Source organism: Mustelus asterias, chromosome 27 (assembly GCF_964213995.1).
Source record: "Mustelus asterias chromosome 27, sMusAst1.hap1.1, whole genome shotgun sequence".
NCBI lineage: Eukaryota > Metazoa > Chordata > Chondrichthyes > Carcharhiniformes > Triakidae > Mustelus > Mustelus asterias.
The window spans coordinates 6,389,911-6,412,518 of NC_135827.1; the positions used below are offsets into that span (position 1 = coordinate 6,389,911).

A 22,608-nucleotide genomic window follows, 5' to 3' on the forward strand; every position below is an offset into this window, starting at 1 on the left:
TTAAGATATTTCTGCCTATGTAACTAACTATGCTAAGCTTTAGAGCTAACTTGGCCACATTTTAACACTCAGCAGGCATGCTGGGATGAGCTTAGAAATTGACTGCATTTTTGAAAGGTAAACAAGCTTTTCATAAGCCAAAACAAAGCTTTTCATAGCTCAGCTGCAAATTGGCTGTGAAAGTTAGAGACATAGTTTGTATAACAATTTCAATAACATAGATATGAATGAACTTATATTGTAGAGACAGATCTATGTTTAGTCAGTTCAATCCAGAGTATGTTTGACCAGTACAATATTGGCTTTTGCAAGTCTCTCTCTCTTCTCTCTCACTCTCTCTCTCTCTCTCTCAAGTAAACCTTTTTCGCTTTCTGTAATGTTAATTTTAAGTTTTATTCAATAAAAGAAGTTTAACTTTGTATCAGTTCTGAGGAATGAATAGCCCCTGCACCCGTGTTAGGAATCAATAGCTACTTTAGATTTGAGACTATTTAGAGATTTAAGACTGTTTTCTGAAGAATCCTGCAAAGAGATTGTTTTGCGTTGATAAAGTGTTCAATAAAGTTGTGTTCGATCTTCACCTGACTCTTATCCCCTTTGTTTATCTCATTATGTAAGCACCTGAGTTAAAAATGGTTACTGCAAACTGGTCGAGGTTAATCAGGGTTTACCCATATTTTTTCACTCTACAACACTTGAAAATAAACACTAGTTAAAGCTTGAAAACCAACAACATTCTGCATTTATATAGCTCCCCTCACGGAGCAAAGCATCACAAGCTATTTCACAGCAGTGTGATCAGACAGAAAACATTGATCCCAAATTATAGACATGATGTGGAGATGCCAGCATTGGACTGGGGTGGGCACAGTAAGAAGTCTCACAACACCAGGTTACCAAGTCCAACAGGTTTATTTGGTAGCACAAGCTTTCGGAGTGTCGCTCCTTCTTCAGGAGAGTCTCACTTGAAGAAGGAGTGAGACTCTGAAAGCTTGTGCTATCAAATAAACCTGGTGGACTTTAACCTGGTGTTATGAGACTCCTCACTGCCCAAATTGTAGAATCAGACATTAGGACGGGCGGCCAGAAGCCTGGTCAAAGAGCGAGGATTTAAGGAATGTCTTAAGTGGAGAGAGAGAGTGGGGCATGAAGAGGTTTTGGGAGTGAGTCCCAGAGCTTGGAGCCCAGGCAGCTTTTTATGCAAAGCCCCCGATGGTGGAGAATAAGAAGTGGGGGAAGAAAGCCAACCTGAAGGGAGGGAGGTAGAGATTCTGGAAGGTTCTAGGGCTGTTTCATTTATACTATTAAAGGCTGATGTTCTGCATGGATTTACTAAACAGTGCTCAGTGTCAAACAGCTGGTGAGGAAGTCTGGGCTTCATATGTGGGAGATCTTATCGAAACATATAAGATTATGAAAGGAATAGATCGGATAGAAGCAGGGAATTGTTTCCACAGGCAGGTGAAACTAGAACTAGGGGGCATGGCCTCAAAATAAGGGGGAGCAGATTTAGGACTGAGTTGAGGAGGAACCTCTTCACCCAAAGAGTTGTGAATTTGTGGAATTCCCTGACCAGTGAAGCAGTTGAGGCTACCTCATTGAACGTTTTTAAGGCAAGGATAGATAGATTTTTGAACAGTAAAGGGATTAAGGGTTATGGTGAGCAGGCGGGTAAGTGGAAAAGATCAGCCATGATCTTATTGAATGGCGGAGCAGACTCGAGGGGCCAGATGGCCTACTCCTGCTCCTAGTTCTTATGTTCTTACATTGGAACTGGTGATGTGATTTTGAATGATGCCATTGAATCCTGTCAGAGTCAACTTGTACAAACAAAAAATTGGAGCCACACTTCCAACGTTTGTTACAGACAATATAAAAGCTCCATTGTCAAAGGAGGTCAGTTGGCCGGAGAATTTGCCAGGAGAATGAATTGAATTGAATTGAATTATTATTGTCACACATATCGGAATACAGGAAAAGTATTGTTTTTATGACCTGAAAGATCAGTGCTTGAACAAAGGATTACAACAGCAACAAGGTGAAGGCAGGAAAGCAGATCAATAAAGCCTGGACACAAGGTATGAACAAGTTGTTAATCTATGTGGGGGATGGTAATTTGGAAACTTCTGGAACATTGAGTCACGTCCACTGCGTCGATAGTGGAGACATTGGCCGCAGTTTAATATTGCTTCCCAGCGGTGAGTTTGGAGGTGGGGGGAAGGGGAGGGTGGGGATCCCGCTGCCTCCCCGTCTCTCCCCGATTGAGTCTGGGATGAGAAGCCTCGTGGATTCGCTTCCTGCGCAGATGCAAACTGACTTCCTTAATTGGGTGATTAGTGCCCACTTAGTGGCCTTATTTTGCCACCACTGGTATTCAACCAGCCAGGGGGTTACCCAGACGGCAGTACAGAGAGGAAGACCTACCGATTCTTGGTTGGATGAACTAAGATGTTTACATATATTTATTATCTCACAATCTCAACCTAATAATTTCTGTAATACAACACATTGCTATCAGTCTAGTGCACACATCATATCTAAATCATTATAACCTTATGGACCAGAGATAAGATTTATTATCAACTGAACCATGTTCATTATATTCTTCTAGAAATCAATAGGCAACTTCCTCATAAATGATCCATGACAGAGAAAAGGTAAAAGTTGGCATTAAATATAGAGATTGCTGGCGAGATTTATCTTCAAAAGATTTTATTTTCCTGCCGTCCACATCTCAGTGTTCTTTGGAAATTGATGAATTAAATTGCGGAGGGCAATGGCTTAGTGGTATTATCGCTAGACTATTAATCCAGAAACTCAGTTCATGTTCTGGGGACCCGGGTTCAAATCCCATCACAGCAGATGGTGGAATTTGAATTCAATAAAAAATATCTGGAGTTAAAAGTCCAATGAAACCATTATCAATTGTTAGAAAACCCTGTCTTGTTCCCTGATGTCCTTTAGAGAAGGAAGCCTGCCCTCCTTACCCGGTCTGGCCTATATGTGACTCCAGAGCCACAGCAATATGGTTGATTCTCAAGTGCCCTCTGAAATGGCCTAGGATGCCATTCAGTTCAAGGGCAACTAAGGATGGACAATAAATGCTGGCCAGCCAATGATGCTCATATCCCTTAAATGAATTTTTAAAAATTGCATAATGAAGTAATACAGCATATCATTCCTTTCAAAATACCTGGTCCATTTTTATTCTAGGAATGTTTGTGATGCGCGATTAAATCACTCGGGAGGCTGGATCGTACCCGGGAAATAAAGGCTTTTATTAGTAACAAGAATGGAGCACACTATATAACAATACAATCCCAGACTAAAGGGTCACCAGGCAGTGCAGTGACCTTTATACTCCTACAGGTAGGCGGAGCCAACTGGAGTGTACCACAGAACAATACCAACGGGTAGAACACCCCAGCCCTAACCCCAACAGTGACAACAGTAACATATGTACAAGTACCCATAGTGATAACCATCTATGGTTCACCACATTCACCCCTCCTTTAAAACAAAGGCCGGCGGGGCAAAAAAAAACCAGAACGAACTGTCCATATATTCACAAGTTCAGTCGTATTGGAGGGCCGCACTGTCTCTGCGACCTCCTCAACACTGGCGGTAGCGCCGGTTCTGGTGACCGTGATGACCCTCTCTCCAAGGCGGTGTCCAGTGACTCCTCCAGTTCCTCATGGACAGGTGGACCACGAGGTGGCGACAATCTCCTGGACTCAGGCAAGCTGTACATGAGAGTAAGATGATTAAGTGGTGGTCCCGATACTGCCCGCGCCGTGTCAGGAGGGGAGATAAAGGTCAAGGGGTCCCTAACTAGGGGTGTGGGAGCGACTGGGGTTTCCAAGTCCCCTGCAGGCGCCAGATCTCGAATAGAGACCGTGTCCTCTCGCCCGTCAGGATATGCCACATAGGCATATTGAGGGTTGGCGTGGAGATGGACCTGTTCAACCAAAGGGTCGGACTTGCGGGTCCTAACATGCCGCCGCAGGAGGACAGGTCCTGAGTACATCAACCAAGACGGCAATGAGGTCCCAGAGGAAGACTTCCTAGGGAAGGAAAACATCCGCTCATGCGGAGTAGCATTGGTTGCCGTACACAGGAGGGACCGGATGGAATGGAGCGCATCAGAAAGTACCTCTTGCCAACGGGAGACTGGAAGACCCTTAGACCTCAACGCCAGTAAGACAGCCTTCCAGACTGTAGCATTTTCTCTTTCAACCTGCCCGTTACCCCTGGGGTTGTAACTCGTAGTTCTACTTGAGGCAATCCCTTTTGAGAGCAGGTATTGCCTCAAGTCGTCACTCATAAACGACGAGCCCGTATCACTGTGGATATAGCTGGGGTAACGAAACAGGGTGAAAAGATCCCGCAATGCTTTGATAACCGTGGCAGCGGTCATGTCTGAACAGGGAATGGCAAAAGGGAATCGGGAGTACTCGTCAATCACGTTGAGGAAGTACACGTTCCAATCTGTCGAAGGAAGGGGGCCCTTGAAGTCCACACTCAGTCTTTCAAAAGGGCGAGTGGCCTTAATGAGGTGTGCCCTGTCAGGTCGGTAGAAGTGCGGCTTGCATTCAGCACATACCTGGCAGCTTCGAGTTATCGACCTGACATCCTCTACGGAGGAAGTTATATTCCGGGCCTTTACAAAATGGAAGAGCCGAGTGATCCCCGGATGGCAGAGATCATTGTGGAGGGCCTGTAACCGATCCTCATGCACACTTGCACATGTTCCACGCGACAGGGCGTCTGAGGGCTCATTGAGCTTCCCCGGACGGTACATGATATCATAGTTGTAGGTGGAGAGTTCGATTCTCCACCTCAAGATTTTATCATTTTTGATCTTACCCCGTAACATGTTGTTGAACATGAACGCCACAGACCGCTGGTCCGTGAGCAGGGTGAATCGTTTTCCCACCAAGTAATGGCGCCAATGCCGGACGGCCTCCACAATGGCCTGAGCCTCTTTTTCCACTGCGGAGTGCCGAATTTCAGGGCCTTGGAGGGTGCGAGAGAAAAAGGCGACAGGCCTGCCCGCCTGGTTAAGTGTGGCGGCCAGGGCGAAATCAGATGCATCACTCTCCACCTGAAAGGGGATGGACTCATCGACAGCATGCATCGTGGCTTTCGCGATGTCGGCTTTTATCCCTTCAAAGGCTAAGCGAGCCTCTGCTGCGAGGGGAAAAGAGGTAGACTTTATGAGCGGACGGGCTTTGTCCGCATAATTGGGAACCCACTGTGCGTAGTACGAAAAGAAACCTAAGCATCTTCTCAGTGCTTTGATGCTAGTGGGTAGGGGAAGTTCAAGAAGGGGACGCATACGGTCTGGATCAGGGCCAAGGACCCCGTTTTCCACCACGTATCCGAAAATTGCTAGGTGGCGCTTGCTAAATACACACTTCTCCCTGTTGTAGGTCAGATTCAGGTGAGACGCAGGGCGTAAAAATCTAAGGAGATTGGCATCGTGGTCCTGCTGGTCATGGCCGCAGATAGTGACATTGTCCAGGTACGGGAAGGTAGCCTGTAGCCCGTTTTCGTCCACCATTCGGTCCATTGCACGCTGGAAGACCGAGACCCCATTCGTGACGCCAAAGGGAACCCTTAAAAAGTGGTGAAGACGACCATCCGCCTCAAAGGCCGTATATTTTCGGTCCTCTGGGCGAATGGGGAGCTGGTGGTAAGCTGACTTCAAGTCAATGATGGAGAACACCCGGTACTGCGCAATCTGGTTGACCATGTCAGATATGCGCGGGAGAGGATACGCGTCCAGCTGCGTGTATCTATTAATGGTCTGACTATAGTCTATGACCATCCAGGGTTTGTCTCCAGTTTTAACCACCATGACTTGCGCTTTCCATGGACTAGGGCTAGGTTGAATGATCCCTTCCCTGAGGAGCCGCTGAACTTCAGATCGAATAAAGATCCGATCCTCAGCGCTGTAACGCCTGCTCTTAGTTGCGATGGGCTTGCAGCTTGGCACGAGATTCTCGAATAAAGATGGTGGGGTGATTCTGAGTGTCGAGAGGCTACGCGTGGAGCGCGCTCGGCAATTTGGAGGCTGCTGTTCTCCCACTGAAAGTGGAGGGAGTGGCCCATCGTACTGCAGGGTTACACTCCTCAGGTGGACCATAAAGTCTATTCCCAGGAGTATCGGAGCACAAAGGTGCGGTAACACGAGGAGCCTGAAGTTCTCATAAACTGTGCCCCGCACCGTTAGGTTGACCACGCAGCTCCCAAGCACGGTAACAGATCGGGACCTCGACGCCATCGAAATTGTCTGTCTGACAGTCCGTACTCGGAGACCGCACCGTTTCACGGTGTCAGGGTGAATGAAACTCTCCGTGCTCCCGCTGTCAAACAAACAATGTATTAGGCGTCCATTTACCTCTATGCCCATCATGGACTTGTCGAGTCTGTGAGGCTTGGCCTGGTCCAGGATGATTGACGCCACCGTTGGGTCTTGAGTGCAACTGCAGGCAGCTGAGATGGTTGATGATGATGACCCCTGCTGGTCGTCTGCGGTCGGTGCTGACCAAAATGGCTGCGCCCATGGATCGCATGTGGTCGGTGGCGCTAAAATTGGCGGCCCCTGCAGGTCGCACGTGTCTTGCGTCTTCGTCGTCAGGAATGGCGGCGCTCGGGAATCGCACGTGGTGGAAGACCTCGAAGAAGCTGGAGACAAGGAGACAGGCTCTGGAGAATCACACGCCGCGCTGCTATGCTTCGAGGGTGGTTTAGCCCTGCATACTTTGGCATAATGCCCTTTCTTCCCACACGCGGAGAAAAATACCGTTCTAGCTGGACATCGCTGCCGAGGGTGTTTCACCAATCCACAGAAATAGCCTCCTGCCGCTGTCGTCAGGTCCGAGGTTGAAAGCACAATCGCGCAGTTTTTCGGAGCCGCTGGGTAGAATTGAGTCGGTGGCTGTACTTGCCACGATGTTCCCACGTGGTCGGTGGCGTATGTTTCTAGACTTCTGGAGGCCGTTTCCATCGTGTCAGCCAATTCCACCGTCTTAGCTAGGTCTAGGTTACCTTGCTCTAGCAGCTGCAGGGGAATATAAGATGAGCCGATTCCCGCCACGAACGCATCTCGGATCAAGTCGTTAGTATACTGGGCCGCCGACACTGGCTTGCAGTTGCAGGCTCTGGCTAGCTGCTGAAGTTCGCGCAGGTGCTGTCCCGTCGTTTCACCGGGCTGCAGCCGTCGAGTGGCTAGAAGGTGTCGAGCATGGATCTCGTTTGGCGGTTTGTTGTACAGTTTCTTAAGTAGTTCAATGGCCCCTTTGTAGTCTTGGGCATCGCGGATTGATGAGTATACGGTGTCGCTTACCCTTGCGTGGAGGACCCGCAGTCTATCGGCGTTGTTTTGAATGGCTGTTGAGGCATCGATATAGTCTTGAAAACACTTCAACCAATGGTCGAAAGTGTTCGACGCTCCAGCTACACGTGGATCTAAGGTCAGCCGATCGGGTTTTAACATTTGCTCCATGGTTTTTTTTTACCAAAATTGTTACTAATAAAATTGATGCGCGATTAAATCACTCGGGAGGCTGGATCGTACCCGGGAAATAAAAGCTTTTATTAGTAACAAGAATGGAGCATACTATATAACAATACAATCCCAGACTAAAGGGTCACCAGGCAGTGCAGTGACCTTTATACTCCTACAGGTAGGCGGAGCCAACTGGGGTGTACCACAGAACAATACCAACGGGTAGAACACCCCAACCCTAACCCCAACAGTGACAACAGTAACATATGTACAAACACCCATAGTGCTAACCATCTATGGTTCAGTACCCATAGTGCTAACCATCTATGGTTCAGTACCCATAGTGGTAACCATCTATGGTTCACCACAGTTTGAATGTTTTATGAATATGGTTTATTCAAATCTTGTGTAACCTTCAATCCCAATGAAGTTCAGTAAATACCCACTAGTTCTGAAGAAGAGTCATACGAATTTGAAATGTTAATACTGTTTCTCTCATCACAGACGCCACCAGATCTGCTGGTCAAAATCTTCCAGCCATTCCCACCAGCAGGCTAGCGAACAACGGGAAAACCCAACAACAGTGGGGGGACAGGAGGATCCCGCCCCTGCCACTGGCAGCCCAGCTCCACTACCACAAAACGTACCACCATGGGGGAAGTGGGGAGGGGGGGCAGAGTGCCAATCCTGCCCGCTGAGTTTTTACAGCATTTTTATCCCTGATTTCCAACATCTGCAGTATTTTCATAGAATCCTGGAATCCCTACAATGCAGAAGGAGACCATTCTGCCCATTGAGCCTGCATCGACAACAATCCCACCTCAGGCCTTATCCCCGTAACCCCAGGTATTTACCCTAGCTAGTCCCCTTGACACTAAGGGGCAATTTTAGCACGGCCAATCAACCTAATCCGCACATCTTTGGACTGTGGGAGGAAACCGGAGCACCCGGAGGAAACCCACACAGACACGGGGAGAACGTGCAAACTCCACACACACACAGTGACCCGAGGCCGGAATTGAATCTGGTTCCCTGGTGCTGTGAAGTAGCAGTGCTAACCACTGTGCCGCCCATGGCTTCTAGGCTTCAATAAGAGTTCCGCAGAAACTCTGGGACAAAAAAACGTACCAGAGTAGTTACAAAGCAGGACTGTCCATTCCCGTTCCAGGTCCAGGGAAATTTTCAATGGTCAGAACAACTAAACACCCAGGAGGTAATCACAGTGCCTCCAGTATGATGGGATGAATGAGAAAGAGCAACAGTTCACAGAGCCTCTACCTCTCAGCCCTGACAATGGGACAGCGGATCGATTCTGTGCGTATGCTATAACTCCCAGTCAGCATGCCAAAGCTGCAAGAAACACGGGAACCTGACAGCCGCCTACCACTGCTGACAACAAAAATCAGAGATGAGCGCAACACTAAACATTATTCTCGCCACAGGAACACTCTTCCTCGGCCACACAGGACATTGGGATGACCCACAGATCATAACTTAAGTTGATAAGGCCGGACAGACTTTCCCAGGAGCCATTGTCCGGGTTATTTCCTCCATCACACAACATGAATACATCGGGAAATATGGACAACTGCCACTCTATCACGCAATTAACCTCATTCACTGTCCAAAGGTGCTATGTCAAGGCGGTCGAGCCTCCACACAGGGTTATGTTCACTGACATGTTCGGCTCTGCACTGTGAGGTCCAAAGTAACAAAACACATTTGGAACATTGCCCTGAAAAGTAGGATGCTTTTACCTGTCTATCTCGTCTGGCATGTTGGATTGTGTTCGGATCAATATCTTTTTGACAACCGCTTCTGGAAGGTAAAGGAAAGGTTTACCCTTATTACAATGAATGTTTTGGAGTGCGTGTTAACTCCCCCTCTGATTGCTCCTTCTCATCCTGGTAGTTTTACACAAGCCGCTGTTTATGTCATAGTCCTGAAAGTATCCACCACGTTTCAAACGTGATGCAGTATGATGGGATGAATGAGAGATTTGGACACCCTCGGGGTATCACACTCCAAACGTCACATCCCAGATGTCACAGTCCAAAGAGTTAAACAGGTTTTCAAAAAAGAGAAATGAAGACTCGGGCCGGGATCTTACCCCCGTTCGCGCCCGGCAGGATTTTTTCCCATCCCGCTGCAGTGAACAGAGATTTGACTGGCCGCCAAATTCCCCGACTTTGCTGCAGCGGGAGCGTGGCGCGAACGGCAGGTAAGATCGTGCCCTTGCTGCCTCCATTCTGACTTGGGTCATTTTAGCAGCAAACCTCATGGGCAATAAATTAAACTGGGACTTGTGATGGTTTTCCCACAGTGATTAGTGGGGGAGATGTCTCTTCAACAACTGACTAGGCAGCTCACTGAAAAAGTGGCAGAATTGACAATAAAGTATGGTGGCTAAAACTGGCTTAAAAACAGCTAACAGAGGGTGATTGTTCTAAGCAGGTAATTTTAACATTAGTGCGCAGGTTAGCCTTTGCTATTTAATCAGATAAGGGCCCAGAATTTACTGTGGATATAACAGAGGCTTACTGTTATCTCTGTATTATCAGACAGCAAATTCAGTCTAAAGCAGTAGCAAATTCCAGAATCCCAGCTATTCTAGGTTCTGGCTCAGCTGACGGTGCTGCATGTGACATTTATCAAAAGACCAAATCATTAATGTCGCACTAGAAAATGCAAAAACAATGTTGTAAAGGAAAGGCGTGGCTGCCTTTATTCAGGCACTTGGTATGTCATTCTGACCAGAGAGACTGGTGCAAAATATGCACTGTTGGATTAGCTGCCTGACTGAAGTCAGTGGAATTGAAAATCGGGACAGATGTACCAGGCAGCAGATAGTGTTCTTTGATCAAAGGCAAAATTCCCTCCTGTGGAGGAATAGCAAATGGGGGTTTGAGTGAACAACCGGACAACACGTTAGTATTGCTGTGGGTGCAAAATCATGGCGAGCAGTGGACGGCGGAGCTGGAACTCAGGAGCAAGGAGCTTGCAATAATCTATCCATTGCATCACTCCATCGCTCAGACTGCCTATTTCCACCTCTGTAGGGATCACCCATGTCTGTCCTGCCTCATCTCACCTGCTGCTGAAATCCTCATCCATCTGTTGTCTCTGGACTTGTCTCCTGCACTCCTGTTCAGCCTCCCACATTCTCATTAACTTGAGGTTATCCAGTGTCCTAAATCCCAGCACGTCCCATTTCCCTATCCCTCCTGTGCCCTCTGACCTACACTGTCTTCCGGTTAAGCAATGCCCCAAATTTAAAATTCTCCTCCTTGTTTTCAAGTCCCTGTATGGTCTCACTCCTGCCTAACTCTCCCAATGCACGGCCCTCTGGGATATCTCTGCTCCTCCAAATCTCACCTCCTGGGCCAATTTTGATCATTGCACCATTGGCGTCCATGCCTACAACTGTCCAGCCCTAAATTCTGGAATGTTCTCCAGTTTTCCATCCAGGCTATCACCAGAACACTATGTGATAGCCTGTGCCCACAGGTGGCCAACATTTGAGACATGTGTGCACTATTGAATCATTATATTCCCCCTTAGCACAACCTTCACATAATCCTTCCTTTCTTTTTATTCTAATGCCATCTACATAGATTGGTAAGGGGAGTCAAAGGTTACGAGGAAAAGGCAGGAGAATGGGGTTGAGAAACATGGGGCGGGGGTGGGGAGAGAGAGAGAGAGAGAGCTAATGTTCTGGGAACCTGGGTTCAAATCCTACTACAGCAGATGGTGGAATTTTAATTCATTAAAAAAAATCTCGAACGAAGAGTCTACTGATGACCATGAAACCATTGTCGATTGTCAGAAAAACCCACCTCGTTCACTAATGTCCTTTAGGGGAGGAAATCTGCTGTCCTTACCCGGTCTGCCCTACATGTGACTCCAGAGCCACAGCAATGTGGTTGACTCTGAACTGCCCTCTGAAATGGCGTAGCAAGCCATTCAATTTCAAGGGCAACTAGGGATGGGCAATAAATGCTGGCCAGCCAGCGACCCCCATGTCCCACGAATGAATTTTTTAAAAAAGCTACAGTCGAATGGTGGAGCAGACTTGATGCGCTGAATGGCCTAATTCTGCTCCTATATATTATGGTCTTATCCGTCTCTCTCTATCCTTTACACATCTCATTTATCCTTTCGACTGCGACATCCCGGACCCCATGTATCAAATTAGTTCAACCTTCCCTCTCAGAGCGGCACAGTAGCACAGTGGTTAGCACTGCTGCTTCACAGCTCCAGGGACCTGGGTTCGCTTCCTGGCTTGGGTCACTGTCTGTATGGAGTTTGCACATTCTCCTCGTGTCTGCGTGGGTTTCCTCCAGGTGCTCCGGTTTCCTCCCACAGTCCAAAGATGTGCGGGTTAGGTTGATTGGCCATGCTAAAATTGCCCCTTACTGTCCTGGGATGCGTAAATTAGAGAGATTAGCGGGTAAAATATGTAGGGATATGGGGGTAGGGCCTGGGTGGGATTGTGGTCGGTGCAGACTCGATGGGCCGAATGGCCTCTTTCTGTACTGTAGGCTTTCTGTGAGAGCTCGCAAAATGTCTCATGAGTATATTGGTCCCAGCCCTGTTGAGGTGCAAACTATTTGATTTGTACAGGTTCCATCTCCCCCTGAATAGATCTCAATGTCGAAGCCATCTAAAATATTTCTTCCTGAAATATCTTAGAAGTCTTAAAAGTCTTAAAAACCCTACAGTGCAGAAAGAGGCCATTCGGCCCATCGAGTCTGCACCGACCACGATCCCACCCAGGCCCTACCCCCATATCCCTACATATTTACCCACTAATCCCTCGAACCAACGCATCCCAGGACACTAAGGGGCAATTTTAGCTTGGCCAATCAACCTAACCCGCACATCTTTGGGAGGAAACTGGAGCACCCGGAGGAAACCCACGCAGACACAAGGAGAATGTGCACACTCCACACAGATAGTGACCCAAGCCGGGAATCGAACCCGGGTCCCTGGAGCTGTGAAGCAGCAGTGCTAACCACTGTGCTACCTCTCTCAAACCACAGTATTCACCTTCTATTTCTAAACTCACACACATGTGGCTTATACTCCCCAGAGGGACCATCGTACTCACTGGCACTCAGAATGAATACTGAAAGCAGGATGCACTCAGGCACTCCTGCATTTCCTATCTCTTCCTTCTTGACTGTTTGGCGGTTCCCTGTTCACTGTCTGCTGCACATCCTTAAGCTGCACATCTAGAAATGTGGGCCGCGATTCTCCCATTTCGACCCGAAACGTTTCTGGCAGGTCGGGGTGGGAGATACGCGTTTCCGGCCTTGTTCCGGGATTTGCGCACCTGTCGGGAATGCATGCGCATCTCCCAGAGTCGGCGAACAGTCGCCGGTCAGACCACGCTGGAAACCAGCAGGAAGGCAGGTAAGTCATTTAAATCTGCATTTAATATATTTTAAATGTAGTTTGAATGTAATTATCAGGAACTTACCAGTCCCGATTGAATCTCCAACCCCGCCAGGATTACTTCATTCCAGCGAGGTTCAGACTAGCTCCCCACATTTGGGGAACTAGCGGGAGACTCCGCCGGAATGAAGGGGGGGCAATCAGGGCCCCCCAGGGGATCGGGAGGTGGTGGGGTGGTGCACCCTCGGTATGGGCACCCTGGCACTGCCAGCCTGTGCCTCTGACACTGCCCAAGGGGCAATGCTGCCCATGCCCAGGGGGCACCTTGGCACTGCCCACCGGTCATCGGGCAGTGCCAAGGAGGTGGGGCCTATTGTGGGCGGGGCCTAGGGGCAATTGGTGGGGGTGAGGGATCCCGCTGCCACTCTGCAGACAGGATCGGTCGGGGCTGGAGGGAAGGCAGCGATTGGGGCGGGCTGGGGGGGGGGGGGGGGGTGGTCTGCCAGGGGGGGCCTGTCTCTCCTGAAGAGGGGTCTGACCCCAGGGTGAGGGGGTGGGGGGATCGCCACTGCTGGAGGGGGTGGGCCGGACATCGGGCCATCCAGGGCGGGGTGGGGGGGGGGGCGGGTCAGGGCTGGCCCGGGAATTGCTGTGGGGGCCATGATTGGGCAGTGGGGGGGCTGGAGGTGTAGCACTGCGGGGGTCCCGGGCTGGTCACCGATCGAGCTGGCCAGCAAATGGGGAGTCTGACAGTTTGGGGCCACTGCGCATGCACAGAGTTCGTGCACAGAGTTCATGCACAGAGTTCCAGAACTGTCAAACTCTGGTGTGAATAGGCTCCGCCCCCTGGGAGATTCACAATTGGGACCTCTGCAGTGCACAGAGTGGAGGACTTGGGTGAGAAATTGAACTGACAAAACAGTTGGGATCTAGAACAGTTTTCCTGCCAATTCAGCACTTTTGGGAGAATTGCGGCTGTGATATCCCGGTAGTTTAAGTTTATTCATTTGTGTCACAAGTAGGCTTACATTAACACTGCAATGAAGTTGCTGTGAAAATCTCCTGGTCGTCACACTCCAGCGCCTGTTCGGGTACACTGAGGGAGAATTTAGCATGGCCAATCCATCTAACCAGCACATCTTTCGGATTGTGGGAGGAAACCGGAGCACCCAGAGGAAACCCACGCAGACACGGGGAGAATGTGCAGACTCCGCACAGACAGTGACCCAAGCCGGGAATTGAACCCGGGTGCCTGGTGCTGCGAGGTGGCAGTGGTAACCACTGTGCCACCGTGCCGCCTATTCCAAGCTTCATTGTTGCTGTAATGACACCAGCTGCCACTCAACCTGTGAAATCCAGAGCCTGAGACCATTTCGCTGATAATTTTCTGAAAATATGGTTGTTCAAGGCACAAACTATATCTGGAGTTCCCACATGGTGCAGGTTGTGCACACTTCGGGACTGTGGTGCACTGCTATCCTTCAATTATTGGGTTATTTACTAAATTAAGATTAATAAACTTCAGATCCAAATGAACACGCACCTTTTACAAACAAATCAGCTTTTTTTATTTATGCTGTCGTCACTTTGTTTTACTGGGAGGTTAACAAATATCTTTATTTATTATATATACGGGTCAGATTTTAATTTATTGAAAAAATACTGAATAACGAGGGTGAACGCACGGGGTTATGGGGATAGGGCATGTGTAGGATTGTGGTTAGTGCAGACCCGTTGGGCCGAATGGCCTCCTTCTGCACTGTAGTGATTCCATGATTCAAACTCCTCTTTCTGGCTGTCAGAGGTAGTAGTAGAGGCGGGTGCAATTTTGTCTTTTGAAAAGCATTTAGACAGTTACATGGGTAAAATGGGTATAGAGGGATATGGGCCAAATGCAGGGCCTGTTTCCATGCTGTAAACCTCTATGACTCTATGACTCTTCTCACTTCAGTTTAGCATGGTCAATGTACCTAACCCACACGTGGGAGGAAACTGGATTACCCGGAGGAAACCCACGCAGGCACGAGGAGAACATACAAACTCCACACAGACAGTGACACAAGCCAGGAATTGAACCCAGGTCCCTGGCGCTGTGAGGCAGCAGTGCTATCCACTGCACCACCGTGCAGCTCAGCCAAAACTCCATTCACTGCAGCGGGGCTGGAGAATCCCAAGCCCCGGGCAAGGTTGGAAAATTCAAGCCGATGTATTTTATCAAATTGTCTTACTTCAACTTTTGTACCAATAATTAATCTAGTGAGAGTCTGTATAGTTAATCTCTGAGTTGTATTAACTTCCAAATTTGCATGTCCCTTATCTTTCTTACAGGTAAAACAGCTAGCTGACTGTGATATACCAGAGGGAGTGCGGAATGAGGCACACAGCCAAAGGATGAATTCAATATTAAGTCCTTGGCAGCATGGATGACAGGAGGTCAGCTTAGTCACAGGTTCTGGAAGTCATCCAATTTTTAATTTCAAACTTAAACATTTCCTCTTATTTTACAGCGTGTCTCACCAACCACCTCCAGACCCAGGGGCTGAAAGAGAGGACTTTCAAGAAAGAACTGAGAAAACTGAACAATATCCAGGATAATTCAGGATGTGGAGATGCCGGTGTTGGACTGGGATGGGCACAGTAAGAAGTCTCACAACACCAGGTTAAAGTCCAACAGGTTTATTTGATAGCATGAGCTTTCAGAGCGCTGCTCCTTCATCAGGTGAGTGTAGAGTTGGGTTCACAAACAGGGCATATATATTCACAGACTCAATTACAAGATAATGGTTGGAATACAAGTCTCAATAGGTAATCAAGTAGTTGTGAGACTTCTTACTGTGCCTAGGATAATTCAGAACCTCAAAAATCAGACAAACCATCCAACCTTGAGGGTGGAATTTTCCAGTCCTGTCCGCCACGGGAATTGTAGCAGGTGGGACATGGACCATGCAAAGGTCCATTGACCTCAGGTAGGATTTTCCAGCCTCGGGGCGAACGTGGCCGGAAAATCCTGTTCAACATTTCTGGATTTTAACTATGTTTTTTTCTGCACTTTAACCGTGTCGTTTAACTGTTTCATTTTAGGTGTTTAACCATTTATTTCTTATACTGCACCTTAGATAAAATTGGGAGGTCAAAATCAGGTGAACGATCCCGTATCAGCAATGTAACCAGTGTTCATGTTTATGATAGCTGGAATTTAACCTTCTTGCATTACAACGGTGCGTATTTTTTTGTTTCTGCCCTGTTTATTTGAGTTTTATTTCATGTATTGTGTGTTTTATGCTTCATACAGTACAGGCCTAAATCTTCCAGTCCCAGCTGCCGGGGCAATTGTCAGGATCGGACAGAGAATTTGACGGACAAGCAAAAGTCCATTAACCTCAGGTGGAAATATCCGATCCTGGGGCAGGTGAGACTGGAAAATCCCGCCTTCGGAAATTGTTTTTTCACTGAGTGGCACTCACGCGAATCAAGTGAAGAGGCTTTGACAGCTGCTCAGGGAACTGTACAACAGAATCTACCAACTCATTTTCATGTGGGGCCTCTCCCCAGTAACGTCTGGTCAAAGGGGTTTCTCTGCATAACTTTTCCTGCAAGGGATAGATGGCGTGGCATGGGACAGATGGCACGGCACAGTGGCTACAAAAGCAGGTCAAAGGCTAGGAATCATGCAGTGAGCAACCCACCTCCAGACTGCCCAAAGCCTGTCCATCACCTACAAGGCACAAGTCAGGAATGTGATAGAATACTCTTCACTTGCCTGGATGAGTTCAGCTCCAACAACACTCAAAAAGCTTACAACATCTAGGACAAAGGAGCCCGCTTGATTGGCACCATATCTACAAACATTCAATCCCTTCACCACCGACAAGGTAAAGGGGGGGAGGTTTAACACAGATATCAGAAGGACATATTTCACACAGAGGGTCGTGGGGGCCTGGAATGTGTTGCCGGGCAAGGTGGTGGAGGCGGACACACTGGGAACGTTTAAGACTTATCTAGACAGCTATATGAACGGAGTGGGAATGGAGGGATACAAAAGAGTGGTCTAGTTTGGACCAGGGAGCGGCGCGGGCTAATTGTTCCTTGTTTCTCGTTTCAAGGCTTCATTCTATGATCATCTTGCTGGTGCCAGTACAGAGCGAGACTGCGGATAGTTGGGAACCTGTCTCGGGGGCAGGGAATTCATATGGTGTTCATGGAAGTGGAAATGACTAGGGTTGGGAAGCATTTTCCGATCAGGGCCATTGTGATCTCCTGGACTCGTTTCGATCGCCTCAGGGGGTCGGAGAGGAATTTCCCAGAATTTTTTTCCCCATATTGGCCCTGGGGTTTTTCACTCTGGGTTTTCGCCTCTCCCTGGAGATCACATGGCCTGGAATGGGGGGGTGGGGGTGAGTTAATAGGTTGTAATGAACAAAGCATCGTAGCTATGAGGGACAGCTCGGTGGATAGGATATTGGTATGTAGATAGGCTGGAAAATTGGGCGGGGATCCTGGATTCAGGATTCAATCCTGGACCGGGGAGCGGCGCGGGCTTGGAGGGCCGAAGGGCCTGTTCCTGTGCTGTATTGTTCTTTGTTCTTTGTTCTTGACACACAGCAGTAGTAATGTGTACCATCTACAAGACGCATCAGGTCACAGTATATCTTCCTTATGCCTTTCTCAACTCCTGGTTCACCATCAAATAACTATCTGGCACAATGAACATAACTGATCAACCATGGACCCCTTCCTCCCCTTCCCATACCCCTTCACTCGCACTGACCCTTCCCTCTGATTGGCTGTTTCCTGCCTCCTGCCCAGCCACAAAGGCCCAAAGACGAAAAGAGAGAGCGTCTGCTACTGATACCCTCAGCCATGTTTTTGCTAACGTCACACCAGACTATTCAAATGCTCCCCTGCTGTGCCTCCCATTACCTATCCTCAATGAAGCTGAACTTATTGAAATGCCCGCTGCTAATATCTTAACTCCACACCCACCAGCCCTGTGCTGACTGACCCACATTACCCCTGGCCCACCAGGACCTTAATTTAAAGACCTCTTTCTCATTTTGAAACTCCTCTTTGCTCCCTCCCTTTTCAATCCGAACTTGAAAGTATGAGCGCTGTGTGCTCACTGTCCTTAGCAATATTCATCTGGTACACTCTTTGGCCATCAGAGTGTTAACACTGTGTATTCTCTGGGATGACAGTACTGTGGGTCTGCTGACATCAGTAGTGCCGGTACTGTGTTCTCAGATCTCTGGAGAGTTTGCAATGTTCGGAAGACAATAGTTTTATTGCTGATGGTTTCCTGTAAGCAGTACTGTTAACATTGTCTTGTCTGAAATTGTTTGATTTAGCTTTATCAAATCACACATTGCAATCAAAGTGACAATTCTTGTCATTCCAGTTGGCAAGATTAGGAAATGTGAACATTAACAAAAAGTAAACAGACACAGGTCAAAAAGAAAAACTTTACATTTATATCACACACTGAAAGTCGCAAAAGGATTTCTCGCCAATGAAAACCTTTTAGAATTCTCATCGCAGTTATAATGTAAGAAATACAACCACCAAATCATACAGACCTATTTCCCACCACAAACAATACGATAAGGAACAAATATCTTTTAGATATTGGCTGCAGGATAAATATCAACCTGGACACCAGGGAGGACTCCCAGTGTTCTTCCTGGGATAGTACAAAAGATCTTTACATCCATCCAGGGGGCTCTTGTTCTAGCATCTCATCTGGAAGAGGTGCCTCTGACAGTTCAGCAGTCCCACAGAACTGGGCTGGAAATATACAGCCTGGATTTGTGATAACATCTCTGGCAAACATCCACCTCTACAATTTATTGCCCTGAAAGCTCTTCCCTTGTAGCAACATGGTGGAATCTTTTTAATGTGTCAAATTATATCCACTGACCCAATGCCATTATCCCTTTAGGACCCAACTTGATTGTTTGAAAGAAGCTGCGGGGTGAGGGGCTGGGATTGGGGGGCGGGGGGTGGGGGTGGTGTTCTTGAATGTGTGTAGAGTTTTGTCCTGGATTGGGTCTTTTTCTGTCTTTTTGCCTACACCTTGTCATGAGTCAGCATCACTCGTGATTGGGAGGGGGTGATGGTGAGTGAGGTCAGTACTGAGGAGCCTCAAAGCCTTTTCTCACCTTCCTTTTCAGATTTTCAAAACTAAACTCAATTTTCAGCTAACGGCCTGGAACACGCTCCATGTCCTTCCTGCTGGGCTGAGACAAAGCGAGAAGCTTACAACTTGGGGGAGGCAGTGGAATAGTGGTATTGTCACTGAACTAGTAATCCAGAGGCCCAGGGTAATGGTCTGGGGACTTGGGTTCAAATCCCACCACAGAAGATGGTGAAATTTGAATTCAATAGAAATCTGGAATTAAAAGTCTCAAGATGACCATGAAACCATGATCAGTTGTTGTAAAAAACGATCTGGTTCACTAATGTCCTTTAGGGAAGGAAATCTGCCGTCCGTACCTGTTCTGGCCTACGTGTGACTTCAGATACACAGCAATGTGGTTGACTCTTAAATGCCCTCAGGGATGGTCAATAAATGCTGACCCAGCCAGCGATGCCCACACCCCATGATTGAATATTTTTTAAAAACTCAAAAGGAGGCCATTTGAGTTGTCACGTCTGTACTGGTTCTTTCCAAAGCAAAACTAATCCCACTTTCACGGCATTTCACTCCAGTCCTGCATCCTCTTGTATTCTGAACATTCTCAAGTTTTTCCTTTAAAAGATGAAAAGGTTTCTGTTTCGCCCTCCCTGTGACAAAGGATCCAGTGTCTGTGCAGAAAAACACCTCGAAACCTCACTCCTCTTCGGGGCAATATTAAATTGAGGACTAGCCCCCATCCCACCCCCGTGTCACTGAGCTTCACCCTATCAAAACCCTGCCTCATTTTTTTAAAAAGCCTTTATTATTTGATTGGTGAGGTTTATGATTCAGACAGTGGAGGAATTCTATCATTCTTCCCTCCATAAGAAAGACTAAACAACAGGGCATCGAAAGGTTCCTCACCATTTCCCTTAATCCCATATGGCAACGTGTGAAACAGATAGTTTGGTTTTTGCCACCAGTCACCATCAATGGTTAAAAATAAATTGGTATTTCGAATAAATCTGAAAAAGAAAACACAAGATCAGGAGGTGAGAGATTAGAATCATAGAATCCCTACAGTGCAGAAGGAGGCCATTTGGCCCATCAAGTCTGCACCGACCACAATCCTTCCTCCCCAGGCCCTATCCCCACACATTTATCCTGCTAATCTCTCTAATGTACACAAAGACACGAGGGGGCAATTTATCAAGGCCAATCAACCTAACCTGCACATCTTTCGGACTGTGGGAGGAAACACGGGGAGAACGTGCAAACTCCACACAGAGAGTGACCCAAGGCCGGGAATCGAACCCGGGTCCCTGGCTCTGTGAGGCAGCGGTGCTAACCCACTGTGCCACTGTGCTGCCCTGGAGCAAACCATAGTTAGAATGGAGCAGACAGTCAAAATGTAGAACAGTTTAAATCCCGAGGAAGTGAATAGGCAGCTTACTTTGGGAGGGTTTGTTCACTGCGATTGTTTGAGTCCCAGGACGGACATTGTGTGTCTTGGCTGGAATGAAACAAAAACAGGTTTATGCATAAAGAGTATTTGCTTCCTATCTGCTATCACAAGTTGGATGTTTTAACCACATTCACCCACAGCAGAACGAACGGCCTCCCATTTCTAAGCTGCAGTGTGATTACTCCACCAGGCTTTGTCCAGCTGAACTCTGAAAACAATGGGCAGAATCTTGCCATTTTTTGGCAAAGTGCCACCGCGGATAGGAAGGGCAGAGGGGTAGCCCGCTTGCCGTGCCGCCGGCTTTTCCCTACTGATCTTCGGCTGCGCTCGCCCCAATGCCGGAAAATCCCGCCCGAGGTCAACGGACGTTTGCATGGTCCGTGTCCCACCCGTTACGATTCCCGTGGTAGGCGGGAAAGGAAAATTCTGCCCCTTGTCCAAAAAAAAGTGAAGGGGTGGATCTTACGCCAACAGGGGGTGGGGGGGGGGGGGGGTGGCGGAGGGGGGGGGTGGCGGAGGGGGGGGGTGTCAGTTTTTATAAGATTGAACTGCTGTTTTTTTTAAGGGCTCCCTGTTTTAAAAAGGCAAAAAATAGAAACCCCCTCCCCCCCCCCCCCCCCCCCCCCCCCACAGAGCTGTCTCCTGTTCCCCCATCCCCCCCCACCACCACGTGTCCTCACGCCAATGTGAATGGACAATTTATGGTGGGGGGTGGGGGGGGGGGGGCGGTGGGGCTACTATCAGACATGCCCTGTGGATCCAGGACTGGCTTGCCCAAAGGAGGCAGAGAGTGGGTATAGATGGGTCTTTTTCTAAATGGAGGTCGGTCACCAGTGGTGTGCCCCAGGGATCTGTTCTGGGACCCTTGCTGTTTGTCATTTTCATAAATGACCTGGATGAGGAAGTGGAGGGATGGGTTGGTAAGTTTGCCAATGACACGAAGGTTGGTGTGGTTGTGGATAGTCTGGAGGGATGTCAGAAGTTACAGAGGGACATAGATAGGATGCAAGACTGGGCGGAGAAGTGGCAGATGGACTTCAACCCAGATAAATGCGTAGTGGTCCATTTTAGCAGGTCAAATGGGATGAAGGAGTACAATATAAAGGGAAAGACTCTTAGTACGGTAGAGGATCAGAAGGACCTTGGGGTCCGGGTCCATAGGACTCTAAAATCGGCCCCGCAGGTGGAAGAGGTGGTTAAGAAGGCATATGGTGTGCTGGCCTTTATCAATCGAGGGATTGAGTCTAGGAGTCCGGGGATAATGATGCAGCTATATAAGACCCTCGTCAGACCCCACTTGGAGTACTGTGCTCAGTTCTGGTCGCCTCATTATAGGAAGGATGTGGAAAAGATTGAAAGGGTGCAGAGGAGATTTACAAGGATGTTGCCTGGATTGAGTGGCACGCCTTATGAGGATAGGCTGAGGGAGCTCGGTCTTTTCTCCTTGGAGAGACGTAGGATGAGAGGAGACCTAATAGAGGTATATAAGATATTGAGAGGCATAGATCGGGTGGACTCTCAGAGGCTTTTTCCCAGGGTGGAAATGGCTGCTACGGGAGGGCACAGGTTTAAGGTGCTGGGGGGTAGGTACAGGGGAAATGTTAGGGGGAAGTTTTTCACACAGAGGGTGGTGGGCGAGTGGAATCGGCTGCCGTCAGTGGTGGTGGAGGCAAACTCAATAGGGTCTTTTAAGAGACTCTTGGATGAGTACATGGGACTTAATAGGATGGAGGGTTATAGGTAGGCCTAAAAGGTAGGGATATGCTCGGCACAACTTGTGGGGCCGAAGGGCCTGTTGTGTGCTGTGGTTTTTCTATGTTTTTATGTTTCTATAAAATCCTGATAGACATATTTAAGTTGATGCAAATGGGAATCCCAACTTTTAAAGATGGGGGAGGGGCAATCAATCAGGGAAATCCCACCGGTGTGAAAGCTATTTTGGAACTCCCACTCAATTCACCGCCTCCTCCACCATCCCTGCCCCAAAACCACATCTGAACACATTTCAATTCCCACCCTGTGCTCCATCATTCTCACTGCTTCAGAGTAGTTACGGAAAGTAAAGTAAAGGGACCTCACACTGACCTACAGATAAAGTAATCAGGAAAGAGGATTTCTAAT

The 22,608-nt window shown here is 48.2% G+C and overlaps 1 protein-coding gene across 1 annotated transcript in view; it reads right to left on the minus strand.

Moving 5' to 3' along the window:
* Positions 1-22,608, minus strand: part of LOC144479886 (CMP-N-acetylneuraminate-beta-galactosamide-alpha-2,3-sialyltransferase 4-like) — a 93,283-nt gene that overhangs the window by 57,826 nt on the left and 12,849 nt on the right. The window contains exons 4-6 of the mRNA XM_078198925.1: positions 20,476-20,535; positions 19,947-20,047; positions 9,271-9,331 (exon numbers count right to left, since the gene is read on the minus strand). Coding sequence (XP_078055051.1) covers positions 9,271-9,331; positions 19,947-20,047; positions 20,476-20,535 — 222 coding nt within the window. The remainder of the gene's footprint in view (positions 1-9,270; positions 9,332-19,946; positions 20,048-20,475; positions 20,536-22,608) is intronic.